Consider the following 14,394-nt stretch of genomic DNA (forward strand, 5'->3'; position numbering starts at 1 on the left):
CCCTCTCATGTTGTGAACTGCAGTAATTAAAAAAAACAAACAAACAAATGAAATCTTATATTTATGCAGTGATTTGAAGAAGAAAAGCATTTAAAAAATAAATATTAATGAGTTTGGTAAGAACCATGTATACATATTAGATTAATTTGTTATGATGAGTAATTGAATTTGTTGTACATATTTAATAAATTAAAATCTCTGATATTTCAAGTGTTTAATTACTAAGAGATAAAAAAATCTAGGTATATTTTTATAATCCATAATTTTTCATGCAAAGCATTTAAAAGAAGTTATCAGAACACCTGACTTCAAGGTTATTCCTATAAACTTATGCTTCACAAGTAACACAAACCCACTGCAATTACAAACCAGAAGCATTCTGAGGTAAATTTGGGGCTCCCACCCCTACTCCAGGCTGCACAACAGCACTGATCTGCCAGAAGGATCCACGTAGACCCAAAGGGTTGTGCTCAATTAAAGTAACTCCTGGTAATATCAGAAAGAATTAAAACATTTATTGGGCATAAATATATTACATATACACTACAGATACAGTTAAGTCTTACATACATAGTGTAGTATTTGCAAAATCTATACATTAAAATTGATATGGCAGTTTTAATATAATGCATATGAAATAGTCTAAAATTTACAATACAAGAAAACTTATGATTATTTTTTTTTTAAAGTTGAAAAGCTTGGAATGTATGTTCCCATAGTGAGGTAAAAACTTTTTTTTTTTTCAATTTAAAGAACTGTGCAAGGATAAGGTTCATACACATTCAGTTAGGGCACTTCTCAATCGTGACACTGAATACTGAGCTACTGGAGCCAACAAACAAGATTAGAAAACACTTCAAGTTCATAAAGAAAAAGGCAGAACAATACAAAAACATCTCTTTCCTTCCTTAAGGGTTTCAAATATTTAGTGTTTCATTCTACCTTTGTCGTTGGTGGTGATTTCCATGAGAGCAGAGAGCCCCGGGGTGGGATCCAACACCTGCTATTGCTGGATCAAGGGCATGAGGATGTTTGGGAAGGGACAAGGCATCAGCAATGGGGAGGGTCTGACATCTGTGATCCTTTACTTTGTCATTATTATGTGAATGACAATCATATGACAATCACTATGGCAGAATATACAGACTAAAAGAATGTCAAATTAACTCTTCCAGGGCCTGTCCCAGCTCCTCCAGTGCACGGCCTCCAATAACCTCAGGCTTGGGCTGGGTCTTCTGGTTTGTGTGGTTAGAAGGGACCAAACATATCAGCAATGACAGAAATGCTTTGAGTGTAACTGATTGATCTTCCTGACACTTCTGCCCGCTGCTTTTAGTATCATTTGTATTTCAACCTTTCAAAATTGCTCATCCAAAACAAGGTGGGTTTTTATCCTCAATCTTTATTAAAGCAGGTTTTATTTTTTTTATTTCTTAAAAAGGTGTCCAGCTCGGATTTCATAGCAGCACTGCTCAAACAATACTCCAAAAATAAAAAAAAAGGGAATCTATTCAAATTTCTGAGTTTCCAAACTAGCGGTCTTTTCATTGTTTTAAAAAATACACTCTTCTCCCCTCCACTGAAAACAGCTGTATATGCTTTGCTCACAAAATACAGATGCAAGGTCACAAAATTTCATATCACAAATAAATTTAAATAAGATGTAAATAAATTTGACAAGCCATGACTTTGGCAAAAAAACAAAAAAATATATATATTTAGCTCAATGCCATTAGTTTGCAAGGCTAAATTAAACTAATTATAGTCAATAACAAAATACAGAACATTTCTAATATTTGCTACATCTAGAGAGGCACACAGAATAATTCATTGATCTTAGCACTTTCTTTCCAGAGATGATTATGTTTTTGGATACATGTAAACGTTTGAATCACTGATAATGGGTTTTTTTGGCATTTAATGTACTAGATGCTCCCATCTTCAAAAACACAAGAAAATGTAAGAAGATTAATAATACTAGGAATGCTGCCAGGTAAAAAGTTGACCTAAAGTACAACAGTATAAAACAGACAAAATGTAACATGCTAGGGGGGGGGGGGGGGGGGGGATTAGTACATAAGTACACTTTTTATTTTTTATTTTTTTACAATAAATAAAAAGATTGCACTGTAATTGGTATTTAAAGTACTGTATGCAGTATATAGTATAAATAAACCTAAAAACAAAAATAATGTTGTTTTTTCCCCATTACTTTGGTTAAGGGAATATAATGCTAGTACAGGACACTGAATCTTAGACGATGGAGACAGAGCACAAAAAAAGCTAGGACAAGAGCAAAACCAAGTAGCAAAAATATACAAAAACAAAAGGCAGGGAAATACACTGTGTCTGTTGCACCCTTTTGGAATCTATTTGCACCTCCAGCTCATTTATGTCCCTGAGGTACTTGCACAATGTTGACTTAATATAAATAACCCCATGACTCAAGAGTTAAAAATCTAGTGTCTCGATGGATTAAAACGTGTCTGGGAAGGGGCAGGCAGGAGGGGGGACACTGCCATCAGAGCAGGCACCGTTCCTCTGCAGGACTCTCATCTCAGTTTTGCCAGGTACCAAGTTATTTCAATTAGCCCCGTGGTAAGAACAGCAATGACACCCATTTAAGGTATTTAAAACGAACAGATGTGATTTCTCATACCTCCAAGAAAGTTCCATAAAATGGATACCCCTTCAAAAAATAATAATAATAATAAAAGATCAACTGACAGTAAAGTTTGCTTCCATTGAGTGTAAATTTCACCTAATTCAGTAGAGGCAGTAAGCTGCCACCAGCTTGAATCATATAAATCAGGCTGAATATAATAGAATAATATCTAGTATTAGATTAGGAATAGTTATATACAGTGACAAACAGACAAGTTAAAGCAGCTTTTAAATAGCTGAACATGGGAATAACTAACTATTGCACAATGCCCTCTTAAAATTACTGCTAGGAATCAAAATGGTAAAAAAGAATCTATAATGCTTCATAATTTATACGCAGTTTGGTTATTTGATTTCTTATACAAGCAGTTTATAGTGTTGTAATTGTAAAAACAACAGATAACTAAAAAGGTTTTTTGACTGCAGGATACTGTTCCAATTTAAATCCACTAAACAGTTAAAACAACAACTTAGGTTTTATCTTGAAAAACTGGGGCAGATGTAGTGAATAATTCTTAGGCAACATTGCTAATACTGTTCAAGGAAAAACTGGTACTTGACTAACACTGTATTCTAGCCTCATCACTATACACACTTGTGACTAATGTTTAGAAGGAAAAAGAAGAGACAAAAAAAGTGACTCATGATTAAAATTTCCTAAATAGTTAAGATAAAATAAGAGACTGTACGAACTTGAGTGAAAAAACCCAAAACAATGTTGAAAAGGCAAATTGGTGACAATTTTGAAATTGTGAAGGAAAAAGGAAAAAATCTTGCTTTTGGTATCTGGTTTGCTTGTTTCTCCAGTTTGACCACTTCCTAGTTTTGAATTTCAAAAAGGTGCATCAAAACACTGATTTATCTTTCTTCAAGCTAGAACTGTAAAAACAAGAGAAGTATATAAAATGTATGGTAGAACAAAAGGATTTAAAAAAAAAAACAAACAAGGAATATCTGAATAAATGTGTGGATTATAATGCGTAGCATTAGTTAAATTTGTATCTCAAAACTTCCTTTGAATTCTCTACTTCATAAAGAAGTATTGTAATATACAGGCGAATATAATCGACAAACTCGCGAAGCCGAGAACGATGAGGGCTGCGAACTGTTCATCAGTAGGAATCATGCTCTTCATCTTGGGGTCACCCACGCTTCCCATTTCTCCCGCAAGCACGATATCGTTCCGCTGGAGCGCGAAGGCAACGGAGGGGCTGAAAGGTCCACTGAGCTCCTGTGAGGTATCCAAGCACCGGCGGCAGACGCAGACGCGAAACCGATAGTCTGTGTTGACTTGAAGGCCTGAGATGTGGAATGTGGTCTCTTCTCCCTTGTACACCTTCAAAACAGAACAGGGAGCCTGGTCAAACACGCAGAGCAAGACAACCTCCTACTTCCGTAGCATCAAACAACTTAAAAAAGTAATAATGTAGGATTTCACAAGGATGTGAGCCAGGAGGTTCAGTCAAGTCTCCAAGGAAACACTCGGGGAGCTCTCAAGGGAAGGAATTCACCAGGTCAATGCAGGTTTTGGAAAAACAGAGGCATGTGAGAGATGTCAAGCCATGGGAGATCTCAATACAGAGTGTTCAACAGTATCAGTGCACACAGGGACAGACAACACTTCAGACAACACATCAATCATAAGACACACTCATCTTTTGTGGGTGTGCTAACAAACATATTTCTGTACTCCTAAAATGTGATTTTATGCCTAAAACATGTCTAAGACTTAATAACTATGTCTGGTCCCAAAAGAAAGAGAACCTGCAAAGAAGGTTATTGCAAGTCATTCAATGTGTAATTGTAAAATTGCTTACAGACATTATTTTAATGTATTTTCCCTCACATTTCTCTCAATAAACAGCAGTTTTGCCACAAATTACACTTTCGGAATGGTGGAAATAATAAAATATTATTAAAGTATGGAAAAGCTACGCTTGACTGCATTTTATTTGGTTCTTTACTAATCCAAACCCATCACATATTTAGGTTAATCAAACGTAGGTACTGCACGACTCAGAGCACAAGTCACAGTATGAGAAAGGAGAGAGAACTGAGTATCTGAGACAGTCTGGTGATGTAAATGGAAAAAGACCACTGGAAACACTCAAACTCTGAAAACAAATTATTCATATAACAGAGGGTTGTTGAAACTGGTACTTGATGAAATGAAAAATGTGTCATAAAGTGCCTGTGTCTGCTGGGAGAAAAACTACCTTGAACTTCAGATACTTCTTCCACCACTCATTTTCCCTTCTCCTCACTGCAGGAGCAAACGGCTGAGAGCACTCTGCCCTCCCAGAGGCCAGAACTCATCTTAGAAGAGGGTAGCAAGTGGGAAATTAGACCTGAGCCCATAAAGGACTTCCTGTGCATTACTCTGGAGTAAGAAAAGAGGAGGAAGGAGACCTGCTCAGCTAAACACCACTTAAGGAGCCCAGCTTTCCTGCCCTGCTTTTCCCTGAGACTCATCCCTTGGTTAAACAGCCAGTCGCTGATTTCTTGAGAAGGTCTGGGACAAAGTTAAGGTTTTTCTTCATTTGTTCTCCCCATTCCTTTTAAACTTTTGCAGCTTTTCCTAACACAGTGTGAATGATGGTGACTCTGGGTTTCCAGACGAAGCAGAAGTCCTCCAACTGGCTCATGTTTCTTGGCTCCCAGGCACCGATCAAGAAACAATGTTTAAATAAATGTGATGTTCCTCAAGTACCCTCAGTATCTTCAGGAATTTCCCTCTAGGTTAAGTGATAGGAATACAACAAATTCATACCATAAATCCCTCCGAGTAGCCACACCTATGCACTGCTGCCTTTCTTGTTGTCTTTGTTTGTCTTTCCAATGCCAATGAGAAATGAGTCAGTAAGTTAAAGTAATTGCAGGGAAAACAAAACAAAGTGCTGTAGCAGTCCACAGAAGTAATGTGAGGGTTGGGACACCTATTTGCAAAGCACACCTCATCCCAAGAACATTTCTGCCACTCTGTTTTCCAATGGCAACTCCATTTCTAACACCTGCCCATTGAGGGCAAGTGTCCTCCACCTACTCCATCACCAGTGCTGCACCTTATAAGTGGTTAACTATTAGCTTATTCCTAAATAAGTAATTATTAACTTCATTTCCAAACATATAATCAGAGAAGCTCTACTTGCCTTTGCAACCAATTTGACCACTTCTAAAACAAAATAAAAATCCAGTGAAATACAAATAATGACATTTAATAAAAAAAATTTACAATCTAATCTTGATAAATAACATTTAACCAATACCAGGGATGGAATATACATAAGTTGTCTTTGCACTGAAAAAACTCTTTCCAGTTAATTGTTTTTTTACTTGTTTTGTTCTGTGAACGTGGCGAATACCAGCGTAACTGGAGGTCAAGTCTGGCTAAATCAAAGACCTGTATCTTCACTACAGTCTAACAAGCACAGATGACCAAGTTCACTTGAGCCAGCTACTCAACAGCACATCTCAGAAAAAGACCAGACAGCCAAGTGAGAGAAGAGTGTACCTTTAAGGGAAGTTTGAAATAATAGTTGAAAGTGCATAGAATACATGAATTAATATTCACTAATGATAAAGACAAAACATTTCCTGCATTAGTGCCAGGAAGGTGGTGGAAATTGTCCTGCTTCCAGTGGTTTGATGAGTAGTTAGCACCAGTGGACCTATGTCCTTTCTCAGTGACAAGTGAAAAATTGTTGTGCTTAACTGTCATCCACTTCTGGCAGCAGCCTCTGTATCCTCTGTCACCAGCTGCAGCAGCACCCTGGAGCCACGACAGGGTGCCCTCAGCACAGACACATGTTTGGTTGTGAACACTGTTACACTCCGAGAATGGACTTCACATACACAACAGAATAAAAAATTGACAATTATGAATAAGTTCTTAAAATCTGCCAAACAAATATGACATCAAATATAACTCTATAAAGTAGCACAGTGTTTTATACGTAGCACATTATGCTTTGGTAGCCAACAAGCCAAAGTGAAGTGCCTATCCAATTTATCACTATCAGTTCCTAAAAACAGCTTTTCTGTTTAGGCACTTGAGAATATAATAAAAACGTGATGAGCTTTTCACCTGGCTCCCTCAACAAAAATATCATCACAAGTAATAAACTGCTGCTGAAGCCTCTTATGGCATTTGATCCTACTGATCCAAGCTAAGCAGCTCAGAGAATTCCTGCAGGCAAGTGTTTCTCAATTTCACTGATCTCATTAAATAATTCCAACCCTCCCTCCATCTCTTCCAAGATGACAGCCATAATTACCCTATAAGCAACACAATGGAAAGTGTAAGATAATCTTACCTGGTTGTTGCATCCCACTGCAATGACCAGTGTATTTAATAATTAATAAAGCCTATTTTGTATGGTGATAATCATAGAATGGTTTGTGTTGGAAGGGACCTTAAAGCTCATCTTGTTCCAGCCCCCTGCTGTGGGCAGGGACACCTTCCACTAGAGCAGTTGCTCCAAGCTCTGTCCAACCTGGCCTTAAACACTTCCAGGGATGGGTTTCAATCTATGTTGAAAGCATGTCCACTTGATAGGTTTAACTTCTTCTAAAGTCACCTGACAGATTTCTCTTTAGGAAACTGGCTTGTTATTTCACCCAAACTCAACATCAGCTTCACTCACTCCACTGCTGAGATGCTCATAAAACCCTTCAGAATTGTGGGGACAGCCTTGTCTCCTGCACAGAGAAACCAGAGGCCCTCAGACCACCTGCCACGAGGTCCATCTGCACTGAAAAACACTAAAGGAAGGAAATTATTTGCTTCATCTCATGACACAAAACTAGCACCAGGAGGCAGAGAAAATACTCAGTGCAAGTAGCACTAAACACTAAATGCCAACAGGTGCTGTAAAAGTCTGCTGTATTTTGGCACGCAACCAGTACAAGTGCCTTTGACTCACTATGGAAAATAGAGAAGGAAACCCAATTTTTGGCTGATTAGAGCTTTACACAAATAAACAGTTCACCAAAGCGTTCCAGACACTGTGTGTCTACAAAGAATAAACCAAAGAAAAAACAATATTAGAAGTGAGAGCTTGGTAAGATCAACTGGGCTCTCGCAGGCACCCAACCTCGGTGCAGGCCTGAGCAGGCTTCCCACTACACTGCTAGGGAATTTCCACACACCCAGTGTATCCTACCCTTACCTCTTCTTCTTTTGGAAAGCATTTGGGAACAGTTTTCTCCCAGAAAAGTTGAGGCAGAAGCTGATGAAACACCACTGCCTCTAAATTCTTGGAAATTTCAAAGGTAGAACATTTTGCCTCACTGGCAAACAATTTAAGGCTAAGGAAGTTTTAAAAAGCTCAGTTCTCATTTCCCATGGACAGTTCTGATGAGGAGCTGGTTCCTGGGTGATTCCAATCCCAGAGCTGCTCAGCTGGGAAACTAAACCTTAGGCTGCTGGGCATTACAACCACTATCCCCAGCTCCAGCTCTGCAACTGCTGCCCAGACCAGCCCACTTCCCCAACTCTGGATTAAAACTAAGCAAACCTATTTAACACAATTTGAAGGTAAATTCTGACTAAGCTTTGCTAGATAAAGGTGCGAGAAACAGAAAAACAAATCCAGGTCAGTGATTCCTGGAATCTGCTGCCGTTTACATCCTGATTCGTAAACAAGGAAGATTTGATTTCCTAAAAAGAATTGTATGCCATTACTTCTTTAAAATTATCTGAATAGATAAAGCATACAAATAAACAAAGAGGAACACATCACGTGAGAAACAGGAAAAGGAGCAGTTCAGTATTTCTTTAAATACACTTTTCAGGGAGCTAAAATATTATCTGTTTAGTTCCTGCAAATCCAGTTTTTCAGACAATTCTCAGCAGAGAAATATTTACAAATAATGTTCTCCCAGAAAAGGGCGGAGATGGTTATAGTCCCAGTCTGAAAAAAAGGGCTTTTGAGTACTTTGGTATCACCTCTGCAAGTCAAATGGTGGAAAACCAGCAGCTTTTGGGCTGTGGAGGGCTGCAAACATTGGAGTACAGAGGAAATGATCTAGAGGGAAACTACAGCTTTAGTGTAGTTTAGCATGTCAGTGGCTAATCCTGCAGCAGGGGAATTAATAGCCTGAAAATCTACAATTATTGTTCATTTGCGAAACCCTTCAAAACAATTTGCAAAACATTTCAAATATAATATGCTCCTTGAGATACATATGCAAAATACATATGTCACTTGCAGGGAACAAAATATATTTAAAAATAAAATTAGGATTTGCACTTCAAAGGTAATTAACATATCACTAACATTAATGAACATATCAATCACACTACTTTTCAGTTAAATAGTAGCAGGTGATCACAGGAGTGCCAGAGGTGAAGTGAAATGTACTACCCAGAAAATCACTCAAAGATATTTACATATTTTATCTCCTTTGCACAAAACAGGAGCTCAGGGTGCGCTCACAGCCTCTGCAGCTCAGCCCATGGACAGTCAGTGATGTGCCCCACTGCTGAGGCACCACCCACATTCATGCTGAAAATGAAACATTCTGATGGGCAAAACTGATTTGTGAGAAGGTGAAATAGTGAACTCTCCCTCTTTCCCATGGCTGGGTATCAGGCAGCCCAACTACACAAGTCCTAGTGGCAGCTTTGAGCATCCCAGCCAGGAACTTCTGCCAGTGAGTTACTTGTGCCAACTCATGCAAAAACCTCTCATCAGGTTCATGCCTTGTGAGAAATGAAGACCTTCAACATAAGAAGACCCTGAAAGTATGTTTTATTCCCTTTACTGCTGTTTTGTTGGGTTTTTTTTGGTTTTTTTTTTTTTTTTCCATACCACAACTTCTTGACTGTGCAGATTAAGTCATCACCTACCTCCAAGGAACATGAAGCCATGCCCAGTTCTCCCCGAGGATATCCAGAATATTTTAAACACTGGACTTATGTTTACTAAAGTTGTGTGTGGAGGTTACACCAAGGCTACTTTGTACATCAGGCAACAGTAAATGAGTCCACTTGCCACCGACATTACGAGGCCAAGGCAGTACACAGAGGTTTTATTATCTACACCAGTACCAAAAATATTTCCTGACAAAAACAAGTCAGGTTCTGAATCTTTACCACCCCCATGAATTGTCCAGCATTTTTAATGTTATTTTTGATAATTCATTAATTCACAGTAACACTCAAAAACAGGCTGAAGAGGAACAAAGACGCATAAATAAAAGTACTACCTTACACATATTTTTAAGGGTTTAATTGAAGGTTTAGTATATCTCATTCCCTAATTTGGACTTAATTGGAATCCACATGACAGTGAAAGAAAGCACAGGAAACAGACAGGGCACAGATGAAGTGCACTACAAATCACATAGTCAGAGGTGTGACAGATGAAACAAAAGGTCTAGCTGTGAATGAGCTGTTCTGAACTACTCTGGGGAAGCGTCCACTTGTGAGCTCTAATGAAGACAGGCAAGAAAAGAAGGATGAGCTGTACTTCATTGCCTTTGTTTCCACAGTGCCAGGAAGGATGGACAGCACTTACACAACTGTGTATCAAAACCTTAGACCGGAATGGGGCAGATGAACAAACCACTCTCAAGTTGTGCACTTGACTGAAATCCTTGATAGATGATCTTAAAATGGGCTTAGTGAAGGAGGAATTAATCTACCTGCTTCATCTCATCTTCAGATAATGGTTAACACCAGTAAGCTCAGAAGCAAGCCTGGGTGGAGAGAATTGTAACTTCTCAAAGGTTAGTTCAGTTAAAAATAGTGGTTAACTAGAGAGAGAGCATAAATCACTCCAATAAGATAATGATGTTCTATATACTCCCTTAGGGGAGAAAACAACCTATTACAGCCCTTAATTTTGACTCAGCCTTTACTAAAGTGCACCTGACACATCACCAAATACAAAGAAGCAGCACAGCAATTTTTCAAAACCATTTCCGTTATGACATCAATTTAGCAACATTAAACCCAGACCATTTCCCTACCTGCTTGTATTCAGACTCTCTTCCAACCAGTACCTGCAGAACATAACCAACAGGATCTCCCTTCATGGGTGGGACCATTTCCCAAGTAATTTCACAGGAGTTTCCTCCCAGCTGTGTCACTCGAGGGGCTGCAATAAAATGAAACGCGTTAAAATTAATATAAAGACTGCACTGAAATCTTATTCATTTTATGAGCACTGTAATATTTACCAGAACATTTTAAAAAGGGAACTTTGGGACATCACAGGGGTAAGTAGCACATAATCTGTACTGTCTTTATGTGGCCAAAAAATTCAAACTGCCATCACCACTGGATGAAAGAAATAAAATTTAAGTCACTCAAAAGGCTCATTTATTTCAGGATAGTCTTGCCTGATGAAGCAGTTCAGGATTCCTGTGGTATTAAACAAAAATAAACACTTTCCACAGAAAACTGGGTGAAATTTAGAGCTGATTAACAAGTTTGTAAGAAGTTTATTATAGGACCCAGATGCCTTCTGCAAAAGGGCAGAGAGCTCTCAGATCATCTCTGATCTGTGTGAGCCAGTAGAGAGGGGGGGTGGATGCAACAGAAAACTTTGAACTTTTAAAACTCAATTGCAATGCTGTGCACTGATCTTTTCAAAGCAGAAGCCAACATACAAATTGCACAGGCATTCATAAGAGCAGCAATTTTGTGAAGTTCTGAGTAGACACCTGTGCCAGTGGAGACACTGCACATTCCTCTCATGCTGCATGTCATTGAAAGAGAGGAATAATATCAAACATTTCATTCAGGAAAAATAGAAGGAATGTGAGAAGGGAAGCTAAATCTCTTAATGCAGAAAATTATTAAGTCAAGCCTGGGAAGCAAAATCACAAGCATAATTTAAAAAACTTAGAGTTGTATGTAACTCTGAGCCTGACGCCCAAATGATCAGACCTGCTATTTCGAGCCAGACTTAGACTAATGCTTTCACTAGAACTCCAGAGAAATTCCATTTGCCAGCTGTCACAAGGCTGCTGTCCTTGGGAAAGGATCTCTCACCAGCAGAAAGCCAAAAAAACCCAAGGGCAAGCTCACAGGTGAACTGAGCAGAGCACTGGCAGTGGCAGTGTGTTTATATGTACAACTAAGCATCTGCCACTGGAAGGCATAAAAAAACTGCAACAGCATCCAGGGTCCACCAACCTCTTGATCAGGCAGAGGAAGCAAGCACAATACCAAAAAAAAGAATGAAACTGGGAGAAACAAGAGCACTGAACACTTTAGCAGGTGGTTAACATGTGCACGTGCAAGGACACGAGCTTGTTAAAGGCAATATAGAGCCCCAACCCTAAGAAAACAGACAACAGGAGGGTCTATCAAAGAAACAAATGCTGCTGCATACATTAGATGAATTTTAGACTGATTTGTTACTACCCAAGAGGAACACATGAATCATATGAGGACCCAAATGTAATCAATATCCATTTACTTCCCTCTGCACATCTGCCAGTGTTGAGAGACTGATAATAGACGCCTTCATCTCAGCTGACAACAACATTCTCAATTATTTTTTCTCCTCCTTCCATCCCTCACCCCAGTACACGCAGATTTTTGTCTGACACTTACAAAACACTGCCATTAACAACAATGCTATTCTGGGGTTGGCATCACTAAATGAGTAATTAGGAGACTTTAGAGGAGAATAAACATTTGCTTCTGATAGATGAAAAACTGAACTAAGTTTATCACATAAATTCCTCTGTATTGCCCTGAATACATAAGGGAATCAACATCACCATCTTGCCTCATCAGATCTCTCCTCCCTGCAGCATCACCTCCCCTCAGCAGTGTTCACTAGCACAGTTTTTGTTGTACCCTTTTCTCTGTTACAGCCAGTGTTTTGTCAGGTACCCAAGGTCCCAGCCTACACACGACCTGCTATTTGCACCATATTTTACCGCTTGATATTCAGCCGAGGGTGTGAGTCATATTTAACAGGAACTCAATAGGCAGGCAGGGAGTTTAAAACAAAAACCTAGGTGAGGTGAATTGAATAAAATTGATTATTATCCAACAAAATGAAAGTGTGACTACAGTGCATGCCAGCATCATTGGGCTGGTTTTATCCACTTAGTGCTGCAGATGTACCTGCCCTGGGTCATCCAGCATGAGCTCTGTTCCCTTGGCTGGCAGCACATCTTACACCTGTGTAATGGTGTGAATTGGGATAATTCACCCCTGGCTAAATATCTTTACCCTCAATCACACAGATATTTTTTGCTTGAGAACATTGTTCTTTCTGGGGGTGACTCAGAGTAGCTAACCTAGGGAGCAGGGAAATACACCCCTGCAGTGCTTTGCCCTCTCTACATCTTTGGTTACAAAAGGTGTCAAAATCACCAAAGCCAGATTTTAAGCACAGAGTAGCAAACAAAACCTCTCTGACAAACTGACAGTTGCTGTTTCTCACAGTAAATGACATGACTTGACAGGGAAACTTAAGCACCCAGGAAAAAGAGTGCATCCAATTCAGCTCAGCTGATCTGACGGCCCATACAGTGAACCCACTGCCTTTGTAACAGGGAAAAGAAGGCTTAATTAGGTCTAGAACTCAAGGCCTTAATTACATGAAGTTTTATAATGAAACATCTTTTACTGTGTTTTGTACTGTTTTTAGTTTTGCTCCTTCCTTCCTCCTCCTCAGAAGGAGCATAATTACTTAGGACAAAATTTACACAGAGCAAAAGACATTTCATTATAAAACTTCATTTAATTAGGCCTTTAGTTCTTCTAGTGGAACACATACTGAGTTCTAATTCTAATGCTCTATAGGTGAAATATCAAAATTAATTTTATACGTTAAAGGAAAACCAAACCCTAAAGTTCTATGTTAGACATCACCTACACAACTAAAAACATTAAACTTTATTAAAGCTGAAGTTGGTAAGTACACATATACCCTACAGCTTTTAGGTCCTTTGTATAAATGCTGCTGTAATCCAGAGCAATCCCCTAGCAAACATCGTTAGCAGTAGTATTTTAACAGTTTATGTATAACAGCAGTGGTTTACATAACATTTAGATTGTTTATGCGATTTTTTTGGTGATAATTTAGCTTCTCACCATAACTTCAGAATTCACAGAAACCTACAAGCAGCACAAACTGATTCTTCACATGTTATTACATACTTGTGGTAACCCTTACAAACTCACTGCATACTTACCAATCACATAAATATTTACATGTTATGTACATATATGTGAAAAAAATCTGCTACATACCTTTGATTGCAGGTGGGACTGACTTAGTTGTGCAGAAGGTACAGACTTCTGAGAAAGGTCCCTCCCCAGCATCATTTACTGCCTGTATTCTGAACGAGTAACAAGTGGACTCTGTCAGCCTTTGTATCTTGTACGTATGACTTGGTCCCCTATAAATTGGGATAAACCTGAAACAATAAAAATGAGAACATGTATTTACACTGACATTCCTGGTTATTACATTTATCAGCTCAAAGTATCCATCTTGTGAAAAGTGGCACCACGTGCTCTGCAGAGCTGTTAAAGGTCTGTATAAAAATGTCACCTTATTAACATGCTAACAATGACGAGGAGGTTGGGGAAAGCAGAAGCTCATTGTCCATTTTGCAACTACTATAACCTTGTAAAATGATTACATGAATTACCAGGAAGAACATCTGCCAATGGATTTCCTACTACCTAGGAATCAAAAAGGATTGAACCTGTGTTCTGCTACAATACACTGTGTGTGCTGCTGGTTTAAAACT

The 14,394-nt window shown here is 38.8% G+C and overlaps 1 protein-coding gene across 4 annotated transcripts in view; it reads right to left on the minus strand.

Annotated features, from left to right (window-relative positions):
• Positions 1-493: 493 nt before the first annotated feature.
• FNDC3B (fibronectin type III domain containing 3B) overlaps positions 494-14,394 on the minus strand; it is a 190,691-nt gene continuing 176,790 nt past the window's right edge. For all 4 annotated transcript variants that reach the window (XM_027647357.1, XM_027647360.1, XM_027647359.1 and 1 more), the window contains exons 24-26: positions 13,889-14,055; positions 10,639-10,766; positions 494-4,000 (exon numbers count right to left, since the gene is read on the minus strand). In XM_027647357.1, the coding sequence (XP_027503158.1) occupies positions 3,689-4,000; positions 10,639-10,766; positions 13,889-14,055 (607 nt within the window). In that variant the 3' untranslated portion in view covers positions 494-3,688. The remainder of the gene's footprint in view (positions 4,001-10,638; positions 10,767-13,888; positions 14,056-14,394) is intronic.

The sequence above is a fragment of the Corapipo altera genome, unplaced genomic scaffold, assembly GCF_003945725.1.
Source record: "Corapipo altera isolate COAL_440 unplaced genomic scaffold, ASM394572v1 113, whole genome shotgun sequence".
In the NCBI taxonomy this organism is placed as follows: Eukaryota; Metazoa; Chordata; class Aves; order Passeriformes; family Pipridae; genus Corapipo; species Corapipo altera.